Source organism: Capricornis sumatraensis, chromosome 9 (genome assembly GCF_032405125.1).
Source record: "Capricornis sumatraensis isolate serow.1 chromosome 9, serow.2, whole genome shotgun sequence".
Classification (NCBI taxonomy): Eukaryota; Metazoa; Chordata; class Mammalia; order Artiodactyla; family Bovidae; genus Capricornis; species Capricornis sumatraensis.
In genome coordinates, this window is record NC_091077.1 from 34,736,973 (window position 1) to 34,763,244 (window position 26,272).

The 26,272-nt window shown below is 35.1% G+C and overlaps 1 protein-coding gene across 1 annotated transcript in view; it reads left to right on the top strand.

Moving 5' to 3' along the window:
- DTWD2 (DTW domain containing 2) overlaps positions 1–17,764 on the top strand; it is a 74,439-nt gene extending 56,675 nt beyond the window's left edge. The window contains exons 5-6 of the mRNA XM_068981394.1: positions 10,672–10,800; positions 17,594–17,764. Coding sequence (XP_068837495.1) covers positions 10,672–10,800; positions 17,594–17,764 — 300 coding nt within the window. The remainder of the gene's footprint in view (positions 1–10,671; positions 10,801–17,593) is intronic.
- Positions 17,765–26,272: the final 8,508 nt, after the last annotated feature.

Consider the following 26,272-nt stretch of genomic DNA (forward strand, 5'->3'; position numbering starts at 1 on the left):
TGTTGGGCTGCCGTCTATGGGGTTGCACAGAGTCGGACACGACTGAAGTGACTTAGCAGCAGCAGCAATATTATAGTGTGTGTGTGTGTGTGTGTGTGTGTGTGTATGTATCCAACTATCTGGCTATAGCATCTTCTTTATCCATTCATATGTTGTTGGATACTGGTTACTTAGGGTGTTTACATATCTTTGCTATTGTAAATAATGCTGCTGTGAATTTTGAGGTGCAGTGCATGTATCTTTTCAAATTAGTGTTTTTATTTTCTTTGGATATATATATATATATATATACTCAGGAGGAGTGGAATTGCTGGATCGTATGATAGTTCTGTTTTTTAATTTATTGAGGATTTTCCATACTGTTTTGCACAGTGACTGCACCAATTTACATTCTCACTGACAGTGCACAAGTGTTTCCTTTTCTTCCCATCCTGGCCAACATTTGTTATTTGTAGCCTTTTTAATGATAGCCATCCTGACAAGTGAGAGGTGAAATCTCATCGTGGTTTTTATTTGCATTTCTCTAATAATTAGCAGTGTTGAACATCTTTTCGAGTACCTGTTAGACATCTGTACGTCTTGTTTAGAAAACCATCTATTCAGTGCTTCTACCCACTTTTTGATTGGGTTATCTTTTGATAATTAATTCTTTGTCAGTAACTTGTTCTTTTCTGGTATTCAGTGAAGCTCTCTTCTGGTTCTTTCTTTTGCTTCTAAGACTGCTTTTTCTCTGCCTCTTCAATACCTTTTCTTCTTCCATCTTGTAAAAGTTGACATTCTGCTAATAAGTTTTATCTTATCCTACACTGTTGATCAAACTACTCATCTGGCTTTATTGCAGAAAAACTGAGTTGCTTCACACTTACTCAATAAATTGTGAAGAAAGAATTGTGAATCATCACTAGCACTACCCTTGTTAACATCAGTAGCGTCAGTACCACCTTCATAACATCTTTGTCTGTAATCAAGTACATACTATATGGCAGGCATTGCTGAACACTTCACATGTATTAGTGCCATAAAGCACAATCATTCTTTAAGATTGTTTAAGTTTCAGACTCTCAGAGTTTAAATCTTGTTTGAGGTCATACTATTATGCAGAGTTAAATTATATAAGTCTAATTTCCTGTCTTAAGCTTTTAGTGTGGTGTTTTTCTACCTCTCCATTCATGCACATTATTTTAATTCAAGGTTATAGAAAAGTGTTTTTAATAAAATGAAAAAGTGTACAGTTTTAACTCAGTAAATTTTAAAATAAAAGTTTTATGTGACAGGTTGAACTTATGAGGTAATTGCATAATATGTGCTTTATTTCACACCTAGGCTAATTTATGATTCATTTTCCAGTAGCTGTTTATGAAGCCATGACAGCTTTGTTAAATGAAATTTATCTTTGGTAAAAAAATGTTTCACTCGCAAGACATTATAAAATTGGTTATTACTTAGATGAGACTAGGAAATCAATTTCTAATACCCTAAATCAGTTTCTGTTCTGTTTCCTAATAAATGATATAAATTGATGTAAGCACAGTATGAATAAATACATACCTGTAGATATGGTTAGGTTGGACAATTTCCTTTTTAGATGTTCCAAAAGTTAGTTTCTATAGCATTGCTCAACAGAGACTTGTATCCATTAAGTATTGCTGGAAAAAATAGATATTTGGGCAGCAGAAAGTAATGATAAAGCTTGCAATCTGTAGTGACATTCTTCTCTCTGGCCTGTTTAATGGTATAAAATTTTGTTAACTTACTGTAGTCTTCTAAAGAGTTATTGTAACCAATCATTTCTTTTTATAGTTTTTAAAAGTTTATTTTTAATTGATGGCTAATTCTTTACAATGTTGTGTTGGTTTCTGCTGTACAACAGCATGAACCAGTCATAACTATGCGTATATCCCCTGCCTCTTGACTCTTCCTCTCGCTGCCCGTCCCTCTCCTCTGGGTCGTTACAGAGCAGAGCACCAGGCTGGGCTCGCTGGGCTCCACAGCAGCTTCCCACTAGCTGTCTGTTTGACACATGGCAGTGTATACATGTCAGTGCTGCTTTCTCCTATGTCTGCATCTCTATTGCCTGCAAATAAGTTCATCAGTGCTGTTTTTCTAGATTCAATATATATGCATTAATATACAAAATTTGTTTTTCTCTTTCTGACTTATTTCACTCTGTATGACAGGCTCTAGGTTCATCTACCTCAGTTCAGCTGATTGACCTTTGTTCCTTTTTATGGCTGAGCAATGTTCCATTGTATATAACAGCTTCCTTATCCATTCATATGTCAATGGACATCTAGGTTGCTTTCATATCCTAGACTGTAACCATCAATTTTAATTCAAGGTTGTGGAAAAGTTTTTTTGTGCCTCTATTAATTCTTTTTTTTTTTTTAAAGAAGAGGCTTTGAAACTCAGAATAAATTATTTATTTAAGATAAATTATATTTCAGTATTATTTTAAAGTTTATATTAATTCTGTCAATCTAATGTTTTAAAAGAATAATTATATCTTAGAATAAGGAGATAGACTATTTGACTTATAATGATAACTTCCTATTCTGTGATCTCATGAATCCATGTGTTTTTATTTTCTTTCTCTAGATGTTTCCATACCCATAGCTCTCTGTGACTTCAGATATACATTACTTGGAGTTATGTGAAAAACAATGGTAGATTAAATATTTGTATTATTAGGAAAAAGCACTAGTCAAGATATGTCTAAATGACTAAATATATAATATACATTTATATATAAATATAATATAAACAAATATTTAATATAAATGAAATATATAAATGATATATATATGACTAAATATGTCACTGAATAAAATTTTAAATTTATATCATTATTTGGATTTGCTTAAGTTTGAAATTTTTAACTGCTTAATTTTTAGACTTCTGAATTGTATGTTTGCATTTTAACATCAAAGTTTTTGTATGTTGAAGAAGTGTGGTGTAACTTTATTATCACTTTAATGTATAAGAAAGCACTAAATTTTAAACCTGATGTGTTCCACAGGTTTTTTAGTAATTTTGGAGTTGTGCTTTACCATGGAAACTTAAGAGGTGAATTTTCTCTGGTCAACTCAGAAAAAAATTAAACAATAATGTGTTTTAGAAGTAGCACTAATATTATCATTTAATCTATAACTAATGCTCCCTTTAAATTTATTTTTATCAAGTTTTCTGAATTTCAACATTAACCTTGGAATCTTTCAGTTCAGTTCAGTCGCTCCATCGTGTGCTACTTTTTGCTACAACATGGACTGCAGCATGCCAGGCCTCCCTGTCCATCACTAACTCCCGGAGTTTACTCAAACTCATGTCCATTGAGTTGGTGATGTCATCCAACCATCTCATCCTCTGTTGTCCCCTTCTCCTCCTGCCCTCGATCTTTCCCAGCATCAAGGTATTTTCAAATGGTTCAGTTCTTTGCATCAGGTTGCCAAAGTATTGAAGTTTCCACTTCAGCATCCGTCCTTCCAGTGAGTATTCAGGACTGATCTCCTTTAGGGTGAACTGGTTGGATCTCCTTGCAGTCCAAGGGACTCTCAAGAGTCTTCTCCAACACCACAGTTCAAAAACATCAATTCTTTGGTGCTCAGCTTTCTTCACGGTCCAGCTCTCACATCCATACGTGATACTGGAAAAACCATAGCTTTGACTAGACGGCCCTTTGTTGGCAAAATAATGTCTCTGCTTTTTAATATTCTGTCTTTTATATATGTCTTTTTAATATATATATCCTTTTAGTATGCTTGGAATCTTAAGTTTTAGAAAAAGTGTACAGACTTCATAGTGTGATGAGGTTGGAGCAAGACCACAGATAGTGATATTTATTGAGAAACTTTCACTGTTGAGAAGACTCCTCCCCTGTACTGTTGTTTTTTTATTTACTTTTATCTTTTATTATTATTATTTTTTTGCTCTTTATTTATTTTTTTTTTACTTTACAAAACTGTATTGGTTTTGCCATATATTAGCATGAATCCAAATCATAAAATTCCTCAGGAGTGCCTCAGTCTTGTTTTCCATCAGAATAGCTTTGTTTTGTTTGTTGGGATTTGCTGAAGAATTCATCCATTTAATTATTAACCTAGTTATAAAGAGCTCAGGGTCTTGAATAAGACTTTATAAATTCATTTATCTCTTTTACCATGATTGATTTTGGAACCTTGGGTAAGTTACTTCACCTCAGTGTACTTTGTTTTCCTCATCTGTAAAACTGAGATAATACCAGTACTTACTTCATAAGGTCTTTGTGAGAATTGAATGAGACAATACATGTACGTTTTCTAGAAAAGCAGTTATTGTCCAAGTGCATGACACTGTGCATGTAAGTGGCTAAGTCTGTGTTCATATTGGCAACTCTCTGATGTCAAAGCTGGACCCTTATCACTATGAGAACATAGTGTTGAACTAAACTGAGGAAATAAATGAAGTGGGTTGAAGAATTGGGACCAGAAGAAAACATATAGCACCTTGCCTTCAAAGGGCAGATCCTAAGCTCAGATAATGAATCCTGTTTATGAAAGATCATAGAAGAAAGGTTGCTTCAGAAAGGAGGGTTTTTATGTGTATCTTCCACTGGTAAGGAATTCAGAATGTCACTAAAAAGTTTATTTCAGCTTGTTCTAGATTAGGGTTGTTTCAGAAAGCCTACAAAATAGATTGATTTTTCTAGAATCCTTTAGAAGTGCAGCTTTAGAGTGCCGCTGTGAAAGTGCTGCCCTCAGTATGTCAGCAAATTTGGAAAACTCAGCGGTGGCCACAGGATTGGAAAAGATCAGTTTTCATTCCAATCCCAAAGAAAGGCAATGCCAAAGAATGCTCATACTACTGCACAATTGCACTCATCTCACATGCTAGCAAAGTAATGCTCAAAATTCTCCAAGTGAGGCTTCAGCGATACGTGAACTATGAACTTCCAGATGTTCAAGCTGGATTTAGAAAAGGCAGAGGAACCAGAGATCAAGTTGCCAACATTGGTTGGATCATCGAAACAGCAAGAGAGTTCCAGAAAAACATCTATTCCTGCTTTATTAACTATGCCAAAGCCTTTAACTGTGTGGATCACAACAAACTGTGGAAAATTCTGAAAGAGATGGGAATACTAGACCACCTGACTTGCCTCTTGAGAAACTTGTATGCAGGTCAGGAAACAACAGTTAGAACTGAACATGGAAAACAGACTGGTGCCAAATAGGAAAAGGAGTACATTAAGGCTGTATATTGTCACCCTGCTTATTTAACTTATATGCAGAGTATATCATGAGAAACACTGGGCTATACAATGGAGTAAAGACAATCTCTTTAATAAGTGGTGCTGGAAAAACTGGTCAACCACTTGTAAAAGAATGAAACTAGATCACTTTCTAACACCACACACAAAAATAAACTCAAAATGGATTAAAGATCTAAATGTAAGACCAGGAACTATAAAACTCCTAGAGGAGAACATAGGCAAAACACTCTCCGACATAAATCACAGCAGGATCCTCTGTGATCCACCTCCCAGAATTCTGGAAATAAAAGCAAAAATAAACAAATGGGATCTAATTAAAATTAAAAGCTTCTGCACAACAAAGGAAACTATAAGCAAGGTGAAAAGACAGCCTTCGGAATGGGAGAAAATAATAGCAAATGAAGCAACTGACAAACAACTAGTCTCAAAAATACACAAGCAACTTCTGCAGCTCAATTCCAGAAAAATAAACGACCCAATCAAAAAATGGGCCAAAGAACTAAATAGACATTTCTCCAAAGAAGACATACGGATGGCTAACAAACACATGAAAAGATGCTCAGCATCACTCATTATCAGAGAAATGCAAATCACAACCACAATGAGGTACCACTTCACACCAATCAGAATGGCTGAGATCCAAAAATCTGCAAGCAATAAATGCTGGAGAGGGTGTGGAGAAAAGGGAACCCTCCTACACTGTTGGTGGGAATGTAAACTAGTACAGCCACTGTGGAGAACAGTGTGGAGATTCCTTAAAAAATTGCAAATAGAACTGCCTTATGACCCAGCAATCCCACTGCTGGGCATACACACCAAGGAAACCAGAATTTAAAGAGACACGTGTACCCCAATGTTCATTGCAGCACTGTTTATAATAGCCAGGACATGGAAACAACCTAGATGTCCATCAGCAGACGAATGGATAAGAAAGCTGTGGTACATATACACAATGGAGTATTACTCAGCCGTTAAAAAGAATACATTTGAATCAGTTCTGATGAGATGGATGAAACTGGAGCCTATTATACAGAGTGAAGTAAGCCAGAAAGAAAAACACCAATACAGTATACTAACACATATATATGGAATTTAGAAAGATGGCAATGATGACCCTGTATGCAAGACAGCAAAAAAGACACAGATGTGTATAGTGGACTTTTGGACTCAGATGGAGAGGGAGAGAGTGGGATGATTTGGGAGAATGGCATTGAAACATGTATACTATCATGTAAGAATCGAATCTCCAGTCTATGTCCGATGTAGGATACAGCACGCTTGGGGCTGGTGCATGGGGATGACCCAGAGAGATGTTATGGGGAGGGAGGTGGGAAGGGGGTTCATGTTTGGGAACACATTTACACCCGTGGTGGATTCATGTCAATGTATGGCAAAACCAATACGGTATTGTAAAATAAAGTAAAAACAAAAATTAAAAAAAAAAAAGAAACACTGGGCTGGATGAAATACAAGCTGGAACCAAGATTGCCAGGAGAAATATCAATAATCTCAGATATGCAGATGACACACCCTTATGGCAGAAAGTGAAGAACTTAAGAGCCTCTTGATGAAAGTCAAAGAGGAGAGTGAAAAAGTTGGTTTAAAACTCAACATTCAGAAAATGAAGATCATGGCATCTTGTCCCATCACTTCATGGCAAATAGATGGGAAATAGTGGAAACAGTGGCTGACTATTTTTCTGGGCTCCAAAATCACTTCAGATGGTGACTGCAGCCGTGAAAATCAAAAGACACTTGCTCCTTGGAATAAAAGCTATGACCAACCTAGACAGCATATTAAAAAGCAGAGACATTACTTTGCCAACAAAGGTCCATCTAGTCAAGGCTATGGTTTTAAGAAAGCTGTTCAGTTCAGTTCAGTTCAGTCGCTCAGTTGTGTCCGACTCTTTGTGACCCCATGACCCACAGCATGCCAGTCCTCCCTGTCCATCACCAACTCCCGGAGTTCACCCAAACTCATGTCCATTGAATCGGTGATGCCATCCAACCATCTCATCCACTGTTGTTCCCTTCTCCTCCTGCCCTCAATCTTTTCCAGCATCAGAGTCTTTTCCAATGAATTAGCTCTTCTCATCAGGTGGCCAAAGTATTGAAGTTTCAGCTTCAACATCAGTCCTTTCAGTGAACACCCAGGACTGATCTCCCCTAGGATGGACTGGTTGGATCTCCTTGCAGTCCAAGGGACTCTCAAGAGTCTTCTCCAACACCATAGTTCAAAAGCATCAATTCTTCTGTTCTCAGCTTTCTTTATAGTCCAAATCTCACATCCATACATGACTACTGGAAAAACCAGAGCCTTGACTAGACAGACCTTTGTTGGCAAAGAAATGTTTGAACAGACCCTTTAAAAAGGTATCTGAACAGTGATCATAGCTGTTGAGCTGTTATCTGGTATTCTTATATATTAAATATACACTTAATGGAAGAGAAAAAAGGATTTTATGAGGTTTTAAGGAATTAGAATCATAGCTAATCCAGAGAATCAGTGGAAAAGATTGAAGCTACGTCTTTGGAGTAAGATTTGGATAATTTGGCTGTTTCTAAAGTAGAAGTGATAGTCTTACAACCTGTACCAGTAGAATTCTAAACTAGCTAGTCTTACTCCTGTTCCTAAAGAAGTCATATTAAGAATCCTTAGACAGCTTCTACCCTCGGACAACCAACTTCCAAGATCAAAATTAGTGAAACATTCTTTGCATAAACATGGCTTCCAAAAATTGAAAAGAAGATTATATATAATAATTATACATAATATATGATGTATAATATACACATTAATCATAATGACCTATAATTAATATAGAATTATAATTGCATATATATTATATGATCTTGGGATTCATCACTAAACATAGGTTTTAATACCATCATGTCTAGCTATCTGATTTTTTATCAGGTGAGCAGGAACTGAAAAACTAAATGACTTGACTGAAATTAATTATTGTCAACTTTGATATAGTAGTCTTGATGCCTTTAGTAGTTCCTCTTTCTACATAACATACTTTTATTATATGTTCATTTTTTTCTTTCTTGGAATAGCTAATTTTGCCATGGATTTTCTTGACCTCTTATGCATGCTGATGAGGCAGTTTCTAAAAATTATTATGATGCTTGTGATTTCTCAAGAAGAAGGTTTTCTTTTTGGTTTTGCTCATTTACTTATTGAATTAAGCATGTGTTGAAGGTGATGTAGCACATAAGTATAAAAAGAAGAGCTGTGAGATCATATTATAATGTTTTAGTAACATATATGCTACTAATATAACAGATGATAGTTATGTATACTCTTTTAATATATCCAGTTACTGAATAATCCCCGGAGAGATGATTTGTGAAGGATATTCTGAAATCTTTTAACAAATGACAGATTTCAAACTCTTGTTTTCATACAGCCATGTGAGCCATAGTAAGAAATAAAACTGCCCCCATTTTCTTTCAAAGATAAAATTAATTCCAATAAACAAAATTCACTGTGAATTTTGCATGTTTTCCATAGGTTTTGTTTTAATCAGATGTCTGTTATAAACTCCTCCACTGATAACTTGGAAATGAGTATTGAAAGCAGTAGTTGGCTTTACTCTGTTTTAGTACATTGACCTGATGAAATAATCAAAGCTGTTAGTAATTACAGTTAATCAGCATTATGAATTTTTATACAGCTATTTAATCATAGGCTTTCTGTTATAATTATAGATGTTTCTCAACCATTTTCTTCTATTTCTTTCCCTCGCTGCATCTATTTTTTATCTTGTCCTTTGGTTAAAATGTGAGGTGATTTTAATATGATCATATCTAAAACATAATTAGTCAAATATGTATTTCAAAATCACATACATTCTGTAGTGAATCTCTACCCACTTTATTTCTCACTTTATTTCCCCACTTCTCTCCCCCCCCCCTCTCCTTTATCTCTTTTTGAGGAAGGAAAGGAAACAAGTTGTAGAGAATTCTTTACAAAAAGAAGAGTGAAGGAACCATATTTCTCATCACGTTTTCTTAAATATGAGTATGGGCTTAGGATATAGCTTTATGAGTATAGGATAATGCTTGAGTTTCATGTAATTAAAGTAGAAATCAAAGAGCCAAAATTCTGACATTCATTTTTCTATTGCTTTTTTCATGTATGACTCTGTCTCAGCTAGAGTATTATCTTGATGGAGAAAAGTATTTGTAGTATGCTACTACTTTTATCTAAAAAGAGGATATGTATGTATATGTCTGTGTGTTTATATGCATTCACATCCACACAGACATAGACTTAACCAGTTTAAAAAATAATGGAAGGGACTTCCCTGGTGGTACAGTGGCTGGGAATTTGCCTGCCAATGAAGAGGACATGGGTTCAGCTCCTTGTCTGGGAAGATTCCACGTGCTGTGGATCAACCACGCTGTGCCTTGAGCCACAGCTGCTGAGCCCACGAGCCATAACTGCTGAAGCCTGTGCTCCTAGAGCATGTGCTCTGCAACAAGAGAAGCCAGTACAATGAGAAGCCTTTGCAGTGAAATTAGAGAATAGGCCCCACTCTCTGCAGCTAGAGAAAACCTGTATGTAACAACAGACCCAACACAATCAAAAATAAATTAAAAAAAATAATTGTTTAAAAAAGATACAACAGGAGACCTCAAAGACATTTAAAAAAATAATGGAAGAATAAACTGTAAAACAAAAAATTCCAGTTGTCAGTTCTCCAAAGTGATTAAACCATTTTCACTCCTAATTCAATGTATGAGAGTTTCATTTGCTGCATCCCGATTTGGTGGTGTTAGTCTTTTTTATTTTAACTGTTCTAATGGCTGTGAAAGGGGGCTTCTCTGGTGGTTCAGTGGAATAGAATCTGCCTGCTAATGCAGGAGACACAGGTTCAGTCCTTGGGTTGGGAAGATCCCCTGGAGGAGGAAATGTCAATGCACGCTAGTATTCTTGCCTTGGAAATCCTGTGGATAGAGGATCCTGGCGGGCTATCGTCCATGTGGTCGCAAAAGAGTTGGACACAATTTAATGACTAAAAGCAACAATAACAGTAATGAGTATGAAATATTATCTTATTGTGATTTTAATTTATATTAAATCATGTTGAGCCCCTTTACATGTACCTATTTGTACTTGTATATATTCTCTTGTGATGTGTCTGTTTACTCTTTTGCCCACTGGGAGGGTGTTATTAGTCTTATTATTTTTGATTTGTAGGAATTTGATATATTTTGAATGTATCCTCTTTATTAGATACGTAACTATCTTCTTTTTAACAGAACAATAATGAAAAGATTTATATAAAGAAGATATTGATACATTTAATATTTATAAACTAGTGATTTTGGAAGGAAATTAGAGTAATTAGTATTTAAAACACAGACCTTATGTTTTAAACCTAAAATGAAAATTGCATTCTATTCTGTTTTTGGTTTCAGGTGCAATTAAAAACTAGCATTTCTAGTCAGTATGTAATTCGGGCGCAACCAACTAATAGGTGCCTTTCTACACTGGAGTGTGCAGCTGTTGCTCTTTCTATCTTGGAGAAAAATAACTACATACAAGAGGTATGTCTTTGGAAAGTTACATAGTTTTTGAAAGTAAGTGTTCGGTTAGGTTTTTGTCTGGAAAATTTAAAAATGCATAACTTGTTAAATTTGTAGCTCTAGTGACAAGTAGACTATATCTGTGATAGAAATGTGTGTATTTTAAAACCTTCCTTTCTCCTCTGATGTTTTTCTGTTAGTTTAGCATTCCAGATTGCATTATTTAAATATTCATTCTAGGCTGTGCAAACAGCATTTGTAATATGCTAAATTGTTTTTAAGTAGCATAACATTAAATACAGTTTTTTCTTGGCTAGATATTTCAGCATTCTGTATTTCTTAGTATTTGTGTTCTCTTGTACTTGACTTTTTTCTTTTTAATTAAAAGAACATTTTACAGCAACATTTTTTTCATTGGTACTTTTATTTGAGCAGAAATATCAACTTTCTGTTTATCTTATTAACATTGCTTAGAGTATAAAAAGATACAATTTTTTTTGAGGAAAAAGCCTACTGAATATGAAAAGGTTATAACCTGCAATCAACATTTTATTTAATTTCCATGAAAGCCTGATGATTTCATATATAATTCATAATCATTAGTAAATAATAACATTCTAGTAAGCTCACTATCTCATTCTGTTAGAACTTGTAAGAAACTTTACACTTATGACAAGAAAAAATTACCAAAATAAAACTGAATTGTTAGATTTTTTTAATTCGTGAAAATTTTTGATAAATTCAACTCAAGAAGGTAAGTCAGAGGATAATAGAGCATAACTAAATGAAGTTTTGTAACTCCTCCTTCTCTCTCTCTCACACACACACACACACACAGACACACACAGACACACACACACGCCACACACACAGAATCCTCTCTTCTGCCTTTTTCCTCTCTCCCTCATACATCATGGTTCCTATTATAAAAGTATGCCTTAGCCATGAAGGAAATTCCAATAATGGATAAAAGCTCAGGTCAGAATCACTGGATTAGTTACCAAAAAAGAAAAAAATGAAAAACCTGCAGGGCGAGGAGAGTTAAAGAATGCTAGAAGAAGCACTGAATTGCCCTTTTCCTTTCACCCTACACTAAGCCATGTCCTGTGTCCGGAAGTAGGGTATTGTGAATAAACTATTTTTGTGTGAATCTGTGTGAGTAGAGTTAATTTGGGGTCTTGACAATTTCTCTTTTTCTCTTTTGAGGAAAAAAATTCATGAGGGATCCTAAATCCTTCCTCCAGTTGACCAGGGAGTATTCTCAGACATTTTCCCCTCTCCCTTAACTTTATCACCTATTCCAATGTACCTTGCATCAGCAAAACACACTTAATATTCCCCTATACTTATCTGTCAGCTTTGTTTATTAACCATCATCTCTGTATGTTCTTGAGAAGAAAGTAACACTATACTTAGGTATCTTAAAGGAGAGATGAAACTCAAGACGGTTGTTTAGGCTTGCTTTTTGTACAGTCTCTGTATTTTCCTTTTTGTTGATGTAAAACACTAGGATCAGCCAACATCAGACATCACTTCAGTTACTCAGTCTTGTCCAACTCTTTGTGACCCCATGAACTGCAGCACGCCAGGCCTCCCTGTCCATCACCAACTCCCGAAGTTCACCCAGACTCATGTCCATTGAGTCTGTGATGCTATCCAACCATCTCATCCACTGTTGTCCCCTTCTCCTCCTGCCCTCAATCTTTCCCAGCATCAGGGTCTTTTCAAATGAGTCAGCTTTTCACATCAGGTGGCCAAAGTATTGGAGTTTCAGCTTCAACATCAGTCTTTCCAATGAACACTCAGGACTTATCTCCTTTAGGATGGACTGTTTGGATCTCCTTGCAACCCAAGGCACTCTCAAGAGTCTTATCGAACACCACAGTTCAAAAGCATAAATTCTTCGGCACTCAGCTTTCCTTATAGTCCAACTCTCACATCCATACATGACTACTGGAAAAACCATAGCCTTGACTAGACGGACCTTAGTCGGCAAAGTAATGTCTCTGCTCTTGAATATGCTGTCTAGGCTGGTCATAACTTTTCTTCCAAGGAGTAAGTGTCTTTTAATTTCATGGCTGCAATCACCATCTGCAGTAATTTTGGAGCCCAGAAAAATAAAGTCAGCCACTGTTTCCACTGTTTGCCCATCTATTTGCCATGAAGTGATGGAACCAGATGCCATGATCTTAGTTTTCTGAATGTTCAGCTTTAAGCCAACTTTCTCACTCTCCTCTTTTACTTTCATCAGGAGGCTTTTTAGTTCCTCTTCACTTTCTGCCATAAGGGTGGTATCATCTGCATATCTGAGGTTATTGATATTTCTCCCAGCAATCTTGACTCCTGTTTGTGCTTCTTCCAGCCCAGCATTTCTCATGATGTACTCTGCATATAAGTTAAATAACCAGGGTAACAATATACAGCCTTGACGCACTCCTTTTCCTATTTGGAACCAGTCTGTTTTTCCATGTCCAGTTCTAACTGTTGCTTCTTGACCTGCATACAGATTTCTCAGGAGGCAGGTAAGGTGGTCTGGTATTCTCATCTCTTTAAGAAGCCCCCTTACAGAATGGGTCAAGCTGCACATAAGGTCCCAAAGCAATAGTGAGGTCATTAAGTTATCATTCTTTTTGCTTTGGTCACTTGAGGTAGTGGTAGTGACCAGGAGTAGAAAAATGATGTTTGATAGTCAGGTATGTTATTTGGGAGGTTCTGATAAGATGAACAGCAGGAGCATGAGCAGAAAAAAAGCATAATGAGACATCACAAATCGCTTATTATTGCATCTGGCTGACAATTAGCTTTCTTAGTGGGAGAACTCCAAGTCAGCCTGTTTAAATCTAGCTGCAATAAAAAAGAAAAAAAGAAAATTGGTGCATTCTTCTGAGAAACACAATAAACATCTGCTTAGAAATAGGTGTTTTCTTTCTTTCCTGGGAAAGAAAGCTATAACATGCCTTTTCCCCCCCAATAATCTTTTATTAGATGTATTCTAATATAACCTTAAGATGATAAGGGGAGAAAAATTACTATTTTTCAGCTGGCTTCATTCTGTAGAGGTGGGGCTTCTCAAAATAAAGCACTTGGCATAGAATGGCCTTCTTAGACTGTTGACTCATTCTTTTCCTTTATTCTTGAGCAGTTTTCAAACACTGGGAAATAGCATGATACGAGTTTTGAAGCAAGTTTGAATTAGAACTTCATCACTTGTCATCATCAGTTTTTACCAGAAGGCAATTCATGTAATCTCTTTGTGGCTGTTTTCTTATGTGTAATATACAAGAAATAGTTACCTCATAATATTGTTATGAGAAGCATAACATAGGGATACTTTATATTAAATGCCTGACAGCAGACTCTTCAAGAAGATTTCATTGTTTTGCCCTTCCTTGTCTCTCATGTTCTTGTCTGTAGATTGACAGAAAAATTGAACTGAAAGTTGGTGACTTTCATTCTGCTATTGTAATAAGTACCAGGGTTTTTCATACCTTGGAAGCCGTATGAACTTTTATAACTAGATGGGGCAAGGCTTTGTGCTGTAGCTGAAATGCCTTAGTTCTACTCCATCATCAGAAGCTGGTAATAATGGTCTTTTGAAACTGTCACTTTGCATCTATAGACAAGGGATTTATAGAACCCTGATTTTCCCCCAAATAAACTTTTAGAAATTAGCTAATTTTGTAACTAGAGGATATTTTTGTTCTTCTGAACAAGTAAACCTCTCATATAGCTTCACATTGCCTCACATAGAATCTTATTAATGTATAGAGAAAAATTATCCTTTATGTCAAGTTGTATGCTAAGCACTTCAAATGTATCATCATAGCCCACCATAATAATAACTGTGTAAGATGGACTTTACATCTTACCTATTCCTCACTTTACAGATTAAGAAAGTGAGGCAAATAGAGATTACCTAATTTATTTGGAAACACATAGCTGGTGATTTCATCAGTACTTAAAACTCCAAAATCAGAATGGCATAATGCACTCTCTGTACAGTGGGGTTTCCAGTGGGACCTCTACTAATAATACTGGGGGTGCAGGCTGATGGATGCACCATCTAGACACATCATTCTACTTTTATCAAGGAAGGAGTGAGAGGACGTGGGGAATCATTAACCACTTTTAAAGCACCTGTCCAGACAACTGAGCGACTTCACTTTCACTTTTCACTTTCATGCATTGGAGAAGGAAATGGCAACCCACCCCAGTGCTCTTGCCTGGAGAATCCCAGGGACGGGGGAGCCTGGTGGGCTGCTGTCTGTGGGGTCGCACGGGGTCGGGCACGACTGAAGCGACTTAGCAGCAGAGATGATGCACACTATTCATGCTCATATTTTGTTAACCATGTCAAGTTATATGGCCATACCTAACTTCAGAGGGGACTAGAAAAATGCAGTCTGCTCATGTATCCTGAAAGAGGACTGGTATATTTGTAAGCAGCCCTAGTGATTATCACAAATCTGTCTATCTCCAAAATTCATTCTCTTAATTACTTCAGAGAATTGATAGAATCTTATCTTCGGGAAGTAAAAAGTTGGAAGCCCTTATAGGAGTTATAGGAATATTATAGGAGCATTACTCTTCTATCATGAAGAATCTAATAAATGTCATAGCATAGCAATAGAAACTTCAGTTTTCTTAGTCTGTATATGGTCCTGGATGTGTGTCTCTGATATGATGTTTCAGGATCCAGACACTTCCTTTGTTGATCCTAAAAGTAATATATAGTCATTTCTGTATTTCTTCTCTTGTTTGAAGAATTGAAGATACTAAAATTATAAGAACATACCAGAGACTTTCTGCAGCAATGTCAGAGCTTTTTCCAATATGTTTGTCTTTTTCTCATTGGTGTCAGTTGGGAGTTTCCTTTGGTTGCATGTAACAGAGTCCTTACTGCAGTGGTTGAACCATATATGGGCTTATTTTTCTCCTGTGAATAAGAAATGCTGAAGTGAGTAGTCCAGGGCTGGGGATGCAGCTGAAAAGAACATCAGAGACCTAGATTTCTTCTCTTTCTGTTCATCATTGTATGTTTTTGGCTTTAATCTTCATTTTTATTGCCCGGTAGTCACATAATGGTTATCTCACATCTAACAGTCATGTTCCAGATATGAAGAAAAGGCAAAAGCCTATGATGCCTGCTAAGTCTGTCCTAATCCAAGGCCTTCCACTTATCTTGTTGGATAAACTGTCACTAGTTAGTGTAGTATTGCTAGTTGGACACATTGCCACTTTGTATGAAGTTTTGGATTTTTTTGAAATAAGAAAAGAATGGATATGGAAAAGCAACTATCAGTGAGTGCCACATATTTGTAAGAATTCATTGTAAATTCAAACTTAAAAGCCCTTTGCTACCACTTATGTTGTACATGGGAGGGAATACATTTTTACTTAGACATTGTGAAATTTTTGTTGTTAAATCTATCTTTAGATTTAACTGTCTATTTAACTAAAAAGATCTGTGTATCTTTTTATTTTTTCAAAACAATCTGCACAGTCAGGTTTGTTATTTAAAAGCGTTAGATCAGGTATCGGAGAAGGTAATGGCACCCCACTCCAGTACTCTTGCCTGGAAAATCCCACGGGTGGAGGAGCCTGGTAGGCTGCAGTCCATGGGGTCACTAAGAGTCGGACACGACTGAGCGACTTCACTTTCACTTTTCACTTTCATGCATTGGACAAGGCAATGGCAGCCCACTCCAGTGGTCTTGCCTGGAGAATCCCAGGGACGGGGGAGCCTGGTGGGCTGCCGTCTATGGGGTCGCACAGAGTCGGACACGACTGAAGTGACTTAGCAGTAGCAGTAGCAGTAGATCAGGTATCTCAGGCCCAAGGAAAAAATCTGACTCAAATATGTTTAAAATGCTGGCTTAATCTTTTTATTTTTTCCTAACTTTTGAATTTGAATAACTTCACGGACATTATGGCAGCAGCAGCAGCAGCAAGGACATTATGCTCCAGTTGTTTTACAACCTTCGCCATTCTTGTGTTATCTTATGGGTCCATCTAGTTCACATGTTTGTGTTTTATATCTGGCTCTATAAGTATTTGAGTTTAGACAGCTATGTATACAGTTACAGTTATTTCAAATGCACCGAAAACTGAATATCTAACTGGTATGTGGGCCTTGGGTGGGCTTCCTCTGTGGCTCAGTGATAAAGAATCTGCTTGGAATGCAGGAGACACAGAAACGCAGGTTTGATCCCTGGGTCGGGAAGATCCCCTGGAGGAGGAAATGGCAACCCACTCAGTATACTTTCCTGCAGAATCCCATGGACAGAGGAGCCTGGAAGGCTGCAGTCCATGGGGTCACAAAGAGTTGGACACGACTGAAGCAACTGAGCACGCGTGTAGGCCATGGAGTAGTGTGAGAATTAGTAAACTTATCCATTGCTGCCATCATCTAATTGTTATCAAGTAGCAGGAAGCTTGTGTTAGTCTGTGATTGAAACTGAATTAACTAATTTGTACTGAAATGTCTCTTTTAGTCTGCTTGTTACAAATTAGTTATTATAATGACACCAATTTTTGTACTGTTTGAATATATTAAAGTATAAAACTAAGTTTAGACTTTATCACCTATATAGAAAATTAGTATTTGTATCTTCTTACTGGAATTCCTCAGTGATGTAAGGTATGAATTTATATGAATCATTCATTTAGAAATTATCATATATTTATTAGAGTATCTATTGCTTTTCATAGTTAACAGCTGATAATAAAAATATAATAATCTCTGTTTCCAGAGAAAAAAATCATGATTTGTCACACTTGTGTATGTTTCTTTTTTTTTTTTTTATCTTAACAGACTTTGCTTCGCCCTCTTCAGGCTTTATGCTCTTTCCAGCTTCAGCATGGTGCTCAAATTCGCCTCAGCAAGGAACATCTTCTGAAAAATGGATTATATCCCAAGCCAATGCCAAAGAACAAACGCAAACTCAGGAAAATGGAACTATTAATGAACAGTGTTAAAATTTAGTACAACTGTTCTTATGGTGCTAGTTATGATAATCTGCAGCTGACAATACCAGGTTAACTTTTTTATACATTTTAAGTCTGTGGGTTTTTGTCTAAAGAATTAAGAGTTACATACTAAACTTACCTAGAAGAAGAAAGTAATCCAAATAGCCATAAAAACAAATTTCACTTACTCAACGGAAAACAAGATTTATTTCATACTATATTGTTTTAAAAATGTACCTCAAATTTTTTTTTTTTTCCAAATCAGTAATTTGAAATGTGACTAGTTGTTGAGCTGGGTTAGACGTTCTTATTTATAAAATGGAATGAAAGGAAAATGCTATGCCTGATTGGTTCAGTATTGTTTCTGTGGGTGTTTATAGATAATTACATAGAGACCTACAGTAGAGGATACGTATAGCAAGTTACAGTCTTGTACATGAGTTTTATAGCTTGAAAAGAGTAGCAAACGAAAATAATAATCAAGTAATTTAGGTTGAAATTTTATTTCATAAATAAGTATTTAGGAACTAAACTTGAATTCAGCTAATGTGATTTAAGTGTGCTATTAATTGCCCTAATTTTAAAAATTAAAGTATGATTAGAAAAAGTACATTTGACATATAATGTATTATTATGTATATAATAATATATATTATTATTGGTATTTATATACAATAATGATTTGGTATTTCTATACATTGCAAAATGATCACTACAGTAAGTCTGGTTAACATCTGTCACCATTCATAGTTATAACAAATTTTTTTCTTGTGATGAGCAGTTTTAAGATTTACTCCATTAGCAACTTTAAACTGTAGAGTATTACTAAGTATAGTCACCATGCCATATATTATATCCCCATGACTTAAAAAATGGACCTTTTTGACCTTCTTCACTCATTTCATTCCACCCTCACTTCCACTTCTGCCTCTGGAAAACACCAGTCATGTTCTGTTTATCATAGAGCTTGTCTTTATATAAGCTTCCCCCTTCCCTGGTTCCTTATATAAGTGATATCATTTCTTTTTCTTACTTCACTTTGCATAATACCCAGAAGTCCATCCATGTTTTTGGAGATGGTAAGATTTCATAATTTTTTATGGTTAAATACTATTCCTTTATAGATCTACACATATTCATATATATATATGTATACCTACATATATATATACACACACATACACAGACAAGCACACACACATGCACACATGTATGTGTATCACATTTTCTTCATCCACTGATGGATGCTTAGATTGTTTCCTTGTCTCGGCTATTGTATATAATGCTGTAATGAACATGGAGGTGCATATATCTTTTCAAGTTAGTGTTTTCTTCGGATAAATACCCAGAAGTGGGGTCACTGGGTCATATGGTAATTCTGTTTTCAATTTTTGAGGAGCCTCCATGCTGTTTTCCATAGTGGCTGCATCAATTTATATTCCCACCAACAGTGCACAAGGGTTCCCTTTTCTCTACATCCTTACTAGCATTTATTATTTATTGTCTTTTTGGTGATATGGCCATTCTAACAGGTGTGAAGTGGTAGCTCTTTGTGGTTTTTATTTGCATTTCCCTAATTGTTAGTCATGTTGAGCATCTTCTCATGTACCTGTTGGCCATTTATATGTCTTTGAAAAAATGTCTGTTCAGATCATATGCCCATTTTTAAGTTGGATTTTTAAGTATTTAATTTTATTAATTATTTATATATTTTAGGTATTAATCTATTATTAGTATGTGACTTGCAGATATTTTTCCCTGTTTAAGTAGGATGCTTTTTCATTTTGTTTATGATTTCCTTTACTGTGTAAGAGTTATTCAGTTTAATGTAGTCCTATTTGTTTATTTTTTGCTTTTATTGCCTGCCTTTGCTTTTGGTGTCAGATTTTAAAAAATCATTGCCAATCCCTATGTCATAGAGCTTATTGCTTATGTTTTCTTCTAGGAGTTTTATGATTTCTAGTCTTAAATTTTAGGTCATAATACATTTTGAGTTGATCTTTGTGTATAGTGTGAGATAGTGGTTGCGTTTCTTTTCTTTTGCATGTGACTGTATGTGGCTGTTTAGTTTTCCCAACAGCATTTATTGAAGAAAATTTCCATCTTTTATGGTAGACTAATTGACCATATAAGTGTGGGTTTATTTCTGCGTTCTCTATTTGTTTCATTTGTTTTGTGCCTGTATTGTACTTTTTTGATTACTATAGCTTTATAATGTATTTTGAAATCAAGGAGCATGATACCTCTAGCTTTGTTTTCTTCCCAAGATTGCTTTGACTATTTAGAATCTTTTTTGGTTTCATATACATTTTAGGATTATTTGTTCTATTTCTGTAAAAATGCCACTGGAATTTTGATGGATAAAGCACAGAATCTGTAGATTGTCTTGGATAGAGCTGTAATTTTTAACTAGGTGCCTGCCATTTTGAAATAGCAAACATTTTCATTTTTATGCAATCTGAATAATTTTAGATTTCTCAGTATTCATTGAACAGATTTGTTGACTGTGATACCTTATTGATATTGAAGTTTTCACATGGAAATAACTGTAGGATATAAGACTACTATAATTTTGAGAACAAATTTAAATATTTTTAGTGGGCAAAAGCTTTCAATTTGAGAAAATAAATTTTCCTGTCTGCTTGGGAAAATATTTATGGGGATTTTTGTATAGAATAAGAGATGTATATGTAGTATATATGTATTTCTAACTCAGATTTACTCCAGTTATTTACACATTTAGGCAAGAAGAGGGAGCTCTGGTTTTTTTCTTTACTACTTCTAGAGTTTCCTGTATATAGTTTGTAGTTGTAAAGAAAAACTAAACATTAGATTTAAAAGTAACCTTATATGTACACACACACATATTTAATTTTTCTAGTATATGGAGCTTTTTTAAGTCACTTACTCTCATTAAGCAGTTTTAAATACATTTTAAAAACTATCATTTTTAATATTTTTAGTTACTAAAATTTTCAAAATATGTAGTATTATGTGAGAATTTAACAATCTGAAAAGTTGTTACTTTTTTTTATTACATTAGTTGACTTTTAATTTCAGTTGCTTTGTATTTGGTTGAGTTGCCTGGACTAGTTCCAGATTTTGTGGATTTGTAGCTAATAGAAGACTTTACATGTAGACTCAACACTTTGATGTAGGGTAGATTATTTTGTGAATTGTTATTTAAGCCATGTAGTTAACTCAGAGAGTATTTGTTTATATAAAGGTGACTGTGTGTTTCATCAGCCTGTTTGTGGTGGGTTAAAAAATTGCTGTGTATTTGAGAATCTTATGTACATAAAGTGTTGAGGACTATGATATACAAAACAAGTCACAGTGCTTAGCAGCTTTCTGTAGCTTAGGTTATAAAATGTGTTATATGGAACATGAGAGTTTTATTAAGAAAAATTATTTCCCCCCACTTTAAGACTCCAAACCAGCTTTCATTAGCTGTAACCGTTACAATCTTGGGGTCTTTTCCCTAAGATTTTGGAAGGAGGAAGCTCTTCACCACCACCATTGTTCGTGAATTATGTAGAAGAGCACTTCCATATGTTCTTCATCACATATCCCTTTACTCATCACATATCCCCGTTTAATGCCCTAAATTGGCTGTTTAAAAATGTGATCATGTTAATAGAGAATCCTTTCCATTGAATGATGTTGAATTTCAGAAAAGTAAATTGATCATGGATACAGCTTCATTGGTGTAGAAGTAAATGTTATTGATTCTCTAAGTAAAGCATTAGTTTTGACTTAGTAAACTTAGAAGTTTTATATAACTGGATTTTTACTATGTAGAGTTATTCCTTAAAAATAGATGTGAGTTTTTAATAGGTAAATTTTTATAGATAATTGGATGTTTTTATAGATTAGTAATACTGTGCTATTTTTTTTTTTAGTAATAATGTGTTTTAGATGTATGAAACTTTGAATCTAATTGTTTATAGCATAGGATAAACCACTGCCTCTTAATTCCTGTAGCAGTTTTAGTAGATTATAATAGATTAAAATTTGTGCAGGAAATCAGTGCTCCTTAACTTACTCTGTGTTGATGACTTGGCTCCCTTAGTTTATTAAAAAAGCATATTAGAGAAACAAATAATTGTTTATTAGTCTTTAATAATTGTTCACTTGAACTAACAACATAAGAATTATTTTTTAAAGAAATTTTATAGTGTAAGGGATTAAAAACACTGAAATAGATATTCCTTGAATAAGAGATTATAATTTACTGTTACTTAAGAATATACTGAGGAATTCAGACATTTTTAAAAGTACATCTGCCTCAGGATTATTTTCATTACAGATGAAGTCTTCATTAATTTTGTATGCTAAAAGTATTTATCCATTTCTGTCTCCAGATATGTTATATGCAAGGTAAAAAATCTCTTATTACGTTTTTTGCACGTATTTAATTTTATGGGAAACATAATTGATGTGAAAAAGGCAATAACATACAATGTGAAAAATATCAGATTTTATAAGTATAATTGCATATTTTTAAAGCTTTATTAAATAATTTTATTTCTAAAATTGTATCTTTCTTAATATAATCAATGAAGAAGCAGTTAAAAATATACATGAAAAACTGTGATTTTGAATCTAAAATGTAAGCTTGCCTTTTCACATCTCTAGATTATCTGCAATTATAGAAATGAAACCAGTATTTTAACATACATTTAATAGTATTGCTTAGTAACTCTTAGAATTCTTGCAAATTCAAATTCTATGGGGCAGACAATGACAGATACTTTCACCCATGATGGGTAGTCTTTTATAAAAGAAAAATATATATTTAGTGAATAAAGTAAAAATAAAAATGAGTAGAAACAGTATCTTTCAGGCAAAATATAGTAACAAATTGGCTATTTCTTTAATTTATAAAGGGTTCGTTCAGTAAGTTAAAGTGGGAAAAATGGATTACTATGTTACTTTTTGATTTTTTAATTTGTGCTACTTGATTTCATTACTTTTCAGAGTATTAGTCTTCATTTTAGCTTAACATTTATTAATGTTTATTCTTACAGAGTATAACAATAGTTTTTATTTAGAACTTAACATTTGTAATTTGTAATATCTAATAGTAGATTAATATAATAAAATTAATTTCCATTTTAAAAGAAATCATTACATGACTAATGACTTAATGCTTCTACTAATTTTTGTTAAGTTATTTGAATTATTTCAAAATTAAAATTGTTATGTTTTATTTTTATGGTGATTATCAATAACATTATTAAAATATCTTGAATGATTAATTTGAAATATTAATATATGAATCATTCCCAGTATTGCATCAAAGAACAAAATGTTAGGCAATATATCTCTTCATGCATCTACCATTATTTTGGATAATTGGATGTGATGCTTTAGTAGTGAAATAGGCTTTAGTATTTATAAAAATTCAAGGTCAGTATATAGTAAAAGTGTCTTAAGGTCTGTCTTTTATGTCTGTTAGTAGATAGATCTTAGTCTACTTAGTGTTTCTCAGTAATTTAGTAAATATTTTTATGTAGCACTTAGTATGTATTAGGCACTATTTTAAGTACTAAAGAATATAGTGATGTTGAAGACAGAATCCTTGTGTCCAAGAAGCTGAAGTTTGGTGGTTGGAAACAGATGTAATAAAATAATTTCAGTGATTGATTGCTGTTACAGAAGAGAGTCCAGAAGTAAAGTATGAGAGTTCAGCCAGAGCAGTTGGTAAAGGCCTTGTTGGACGAGGTGACTTCTCCGTTTTTTTGCAAATGATGAGAAGGATACAGCACATAAATAATCTTAAGGAATTTTTCAGGGAAATAATCATTCAGAGGGATCAAAGGACAGGAATTTTTTTTTAGAGATATGCGATATTAAGGATGGCTGTCTGGGTAGATTGGTAGACTTGCTGAAGGAAAAAATGACAGATTTTTGAATCTGATTATATTTTTTCAGTGAAGAAAGTGGTAAAGTTACTAACCAACTATGAAGAAGCATATTGAGATATGTTTATGGAGAGAGAGAATGAGGTATTTATCTGGAGAGTGGGTTTACTAGGGCAAGGAGTAGGACTGTTTGGCATTGTTGTGTACCCCTTTCAGATAATGAGTATACATCTGAAGTAGATCTGTGTATGTGAGTTGTGTATGTGTGTACTCTATGTTCTGCTGTGCTGCCTAGTCCTAGAGGAAGCAGATGATTGGATTGGGGTATTATTAGATGAGCACAAGAGAAGGAGAGAGGGTAAGGGAGTTGGAGTACTATGTTATAAACTAGACTGCAGACTCTAGGATGGATGAGGAGAGAAGGACATCTAGACCGTGTGTGTGCAAAGCCTTTTTGGTCGTGTCTGACTCTGTGACCCTATGGGCTATAGCCCACCAGGCTCCTCTATCCATGAGATTGTCCAGGCAGGGGTACTAGGATGCCACCTCTTTCTCCAGGGGATCTTCCCGACCCAGGGATCGAACCCATGTCTCTTATATCTCCTGCATTGGCAGGTGGGTTCTTTACCACTAGTGCTACCTGGGAAGCCATCAAGTAAAGAATTAAGAGGCTATGGAATGGAATGGTCAAGTTTTGGGGTCTGGAAGTCCCCAAGAATAACAGGAGTATTGGTGGAAAGTAGGTGCTGAATTCATTAATGAATGAGGGGAAGTGACTGGAGGTTAATAGGTAATGTCAACAAGGAGGGAAAGGGGTGATAGTCTGGTAATGCCTTTCCAAGGTGCTATAAATTTTTAATGAAGAAAGAGGAAAGAACAAGTGAGTTTGATGGAAAGTGACAAGGGCCATCAAGGAGAGCTACTCTGTCTCCAGGCTTTGAGGTAAGAGGAATGTGAGAGGAAAAGCAGCTTCCACTTGAGAGGACCAAGGAGAAGCAGCGTCCTAAGCGAGCACCCAGTTGCACTTATGGTGAGGGAAACCTTCAAGGATAGGAGGGCTTACTGGTAATTAGGTTGAACATCTAATTTATTATATAAATGAGGGAAATTTTATCTATTGGGTGTGACACCGTACAAACAGTAAAGTGAGATAGGAATGTTCAAATGGTAATACATAGTCACCCTATTGATCACTGACCATGAATTCTAAAAGGTGCAGTGGAAAGGTTTGTTCATTGTGTGTATTTTTCCCATACTACCGAGGAATTAAATCAGTTTCTGAGGACACTGACCTAATATTCCACAAATTTAACTCAGTTCTGATACTCCTGAGAGACAGTGGTGGATTCCACAGACTACAGGCTTAACCTCCCAAGTCACTCCCCTGTCTCAGGTCCAGGTTGTCACCTGTGCCTTCTGACCAGCTGGCTGTAGACTGAAAGGTCCAACAATCCTTGCCTTGGGTTGGATTAGTTTGCTGGAGTGGCTCACAGAACTTGGAGAAACATTTTACTTACGAGACTGGCAGCTTATTATTGAAGGATGTAACTGAAGAAGAGCCAGATGGAAGAATTACATAGGACAAGGTATATGGGATGGGGCTTGGAGCTTCCGAGCCCTCTCTAGGCTCATCACTCTCCCTGAATCTCCATATTTTCAACAACCTGGAAGCTCTCTGAACACTTTCCTTTCTGGATTTTTACAGAAGCTTCGTTATATAAGTATGTTTGATTAAATCAGTGACCATTGGAGACTGATTCAGCCTCTCACCGCTCTCCTCTTCATGGTCTTTCTAATTATGGCTTATTTTACTTCGAGTTATAACCTCCAGAATCATCCATCTTGTTGAAAATGGCAGAATTTCCTTTTTTAAAATCATTACACACACACACACACACACACACACACACACACACACACACATTTTATTTATCCATTAAAGGACACTTAGTTTACTTCTATATTTTGGCCGTTGTGAATAATCCTGTAGTAACATGGGGGTACTGAAAGTTTCAACCCTCCAATCCTGTGGCTGGTACTCCTGGCAGCAGGCTCCCATCATTAAGTGCTTAAAAGTCACCTTGTTAACATAAACTCAGGGTTGGTAGAAAGGAGTTTATTATAAACGTAAGGGTCCCTTTATTGCTTTTATCACTTAGGAAATTCCGAAGATTTTAGGAGGTCTGTCAGAAATGAGAAAGAAGATGAAATACATATTTCTTGCTATAAATCACAGTATCACAGTTTGTAAGGATAAGAAGAGTAGGAAATGGAGTTTTAGAGAAGTCTAGTGGTGAGTCTGTAGGATGACAGATAATCTTGGAAGTTTGCATTTCTTATTGAAATGACTGGACATGTAAAGTATGATGGGACTCATCCTGAGGTCAGAACACTCAGTAAATCTTTAAATCCCAAGAATGTTTTTTTATTGTTACAAAGGAATAATTGGAAAATATGATTTATATATTTATATAATATGATGATTTGATATACATATGCATTATAAAATGATTACCAAGATCAAGATAATTAACATATCCATCACCTCACATAGTTGATACTGGCAACTCTTGTGTATCTGGTGTGAATGCTTAGGATCTAATGCACAAAGTAACTTGATATTTGTATATACTGCAAAGTGATCATCTCAATACGTC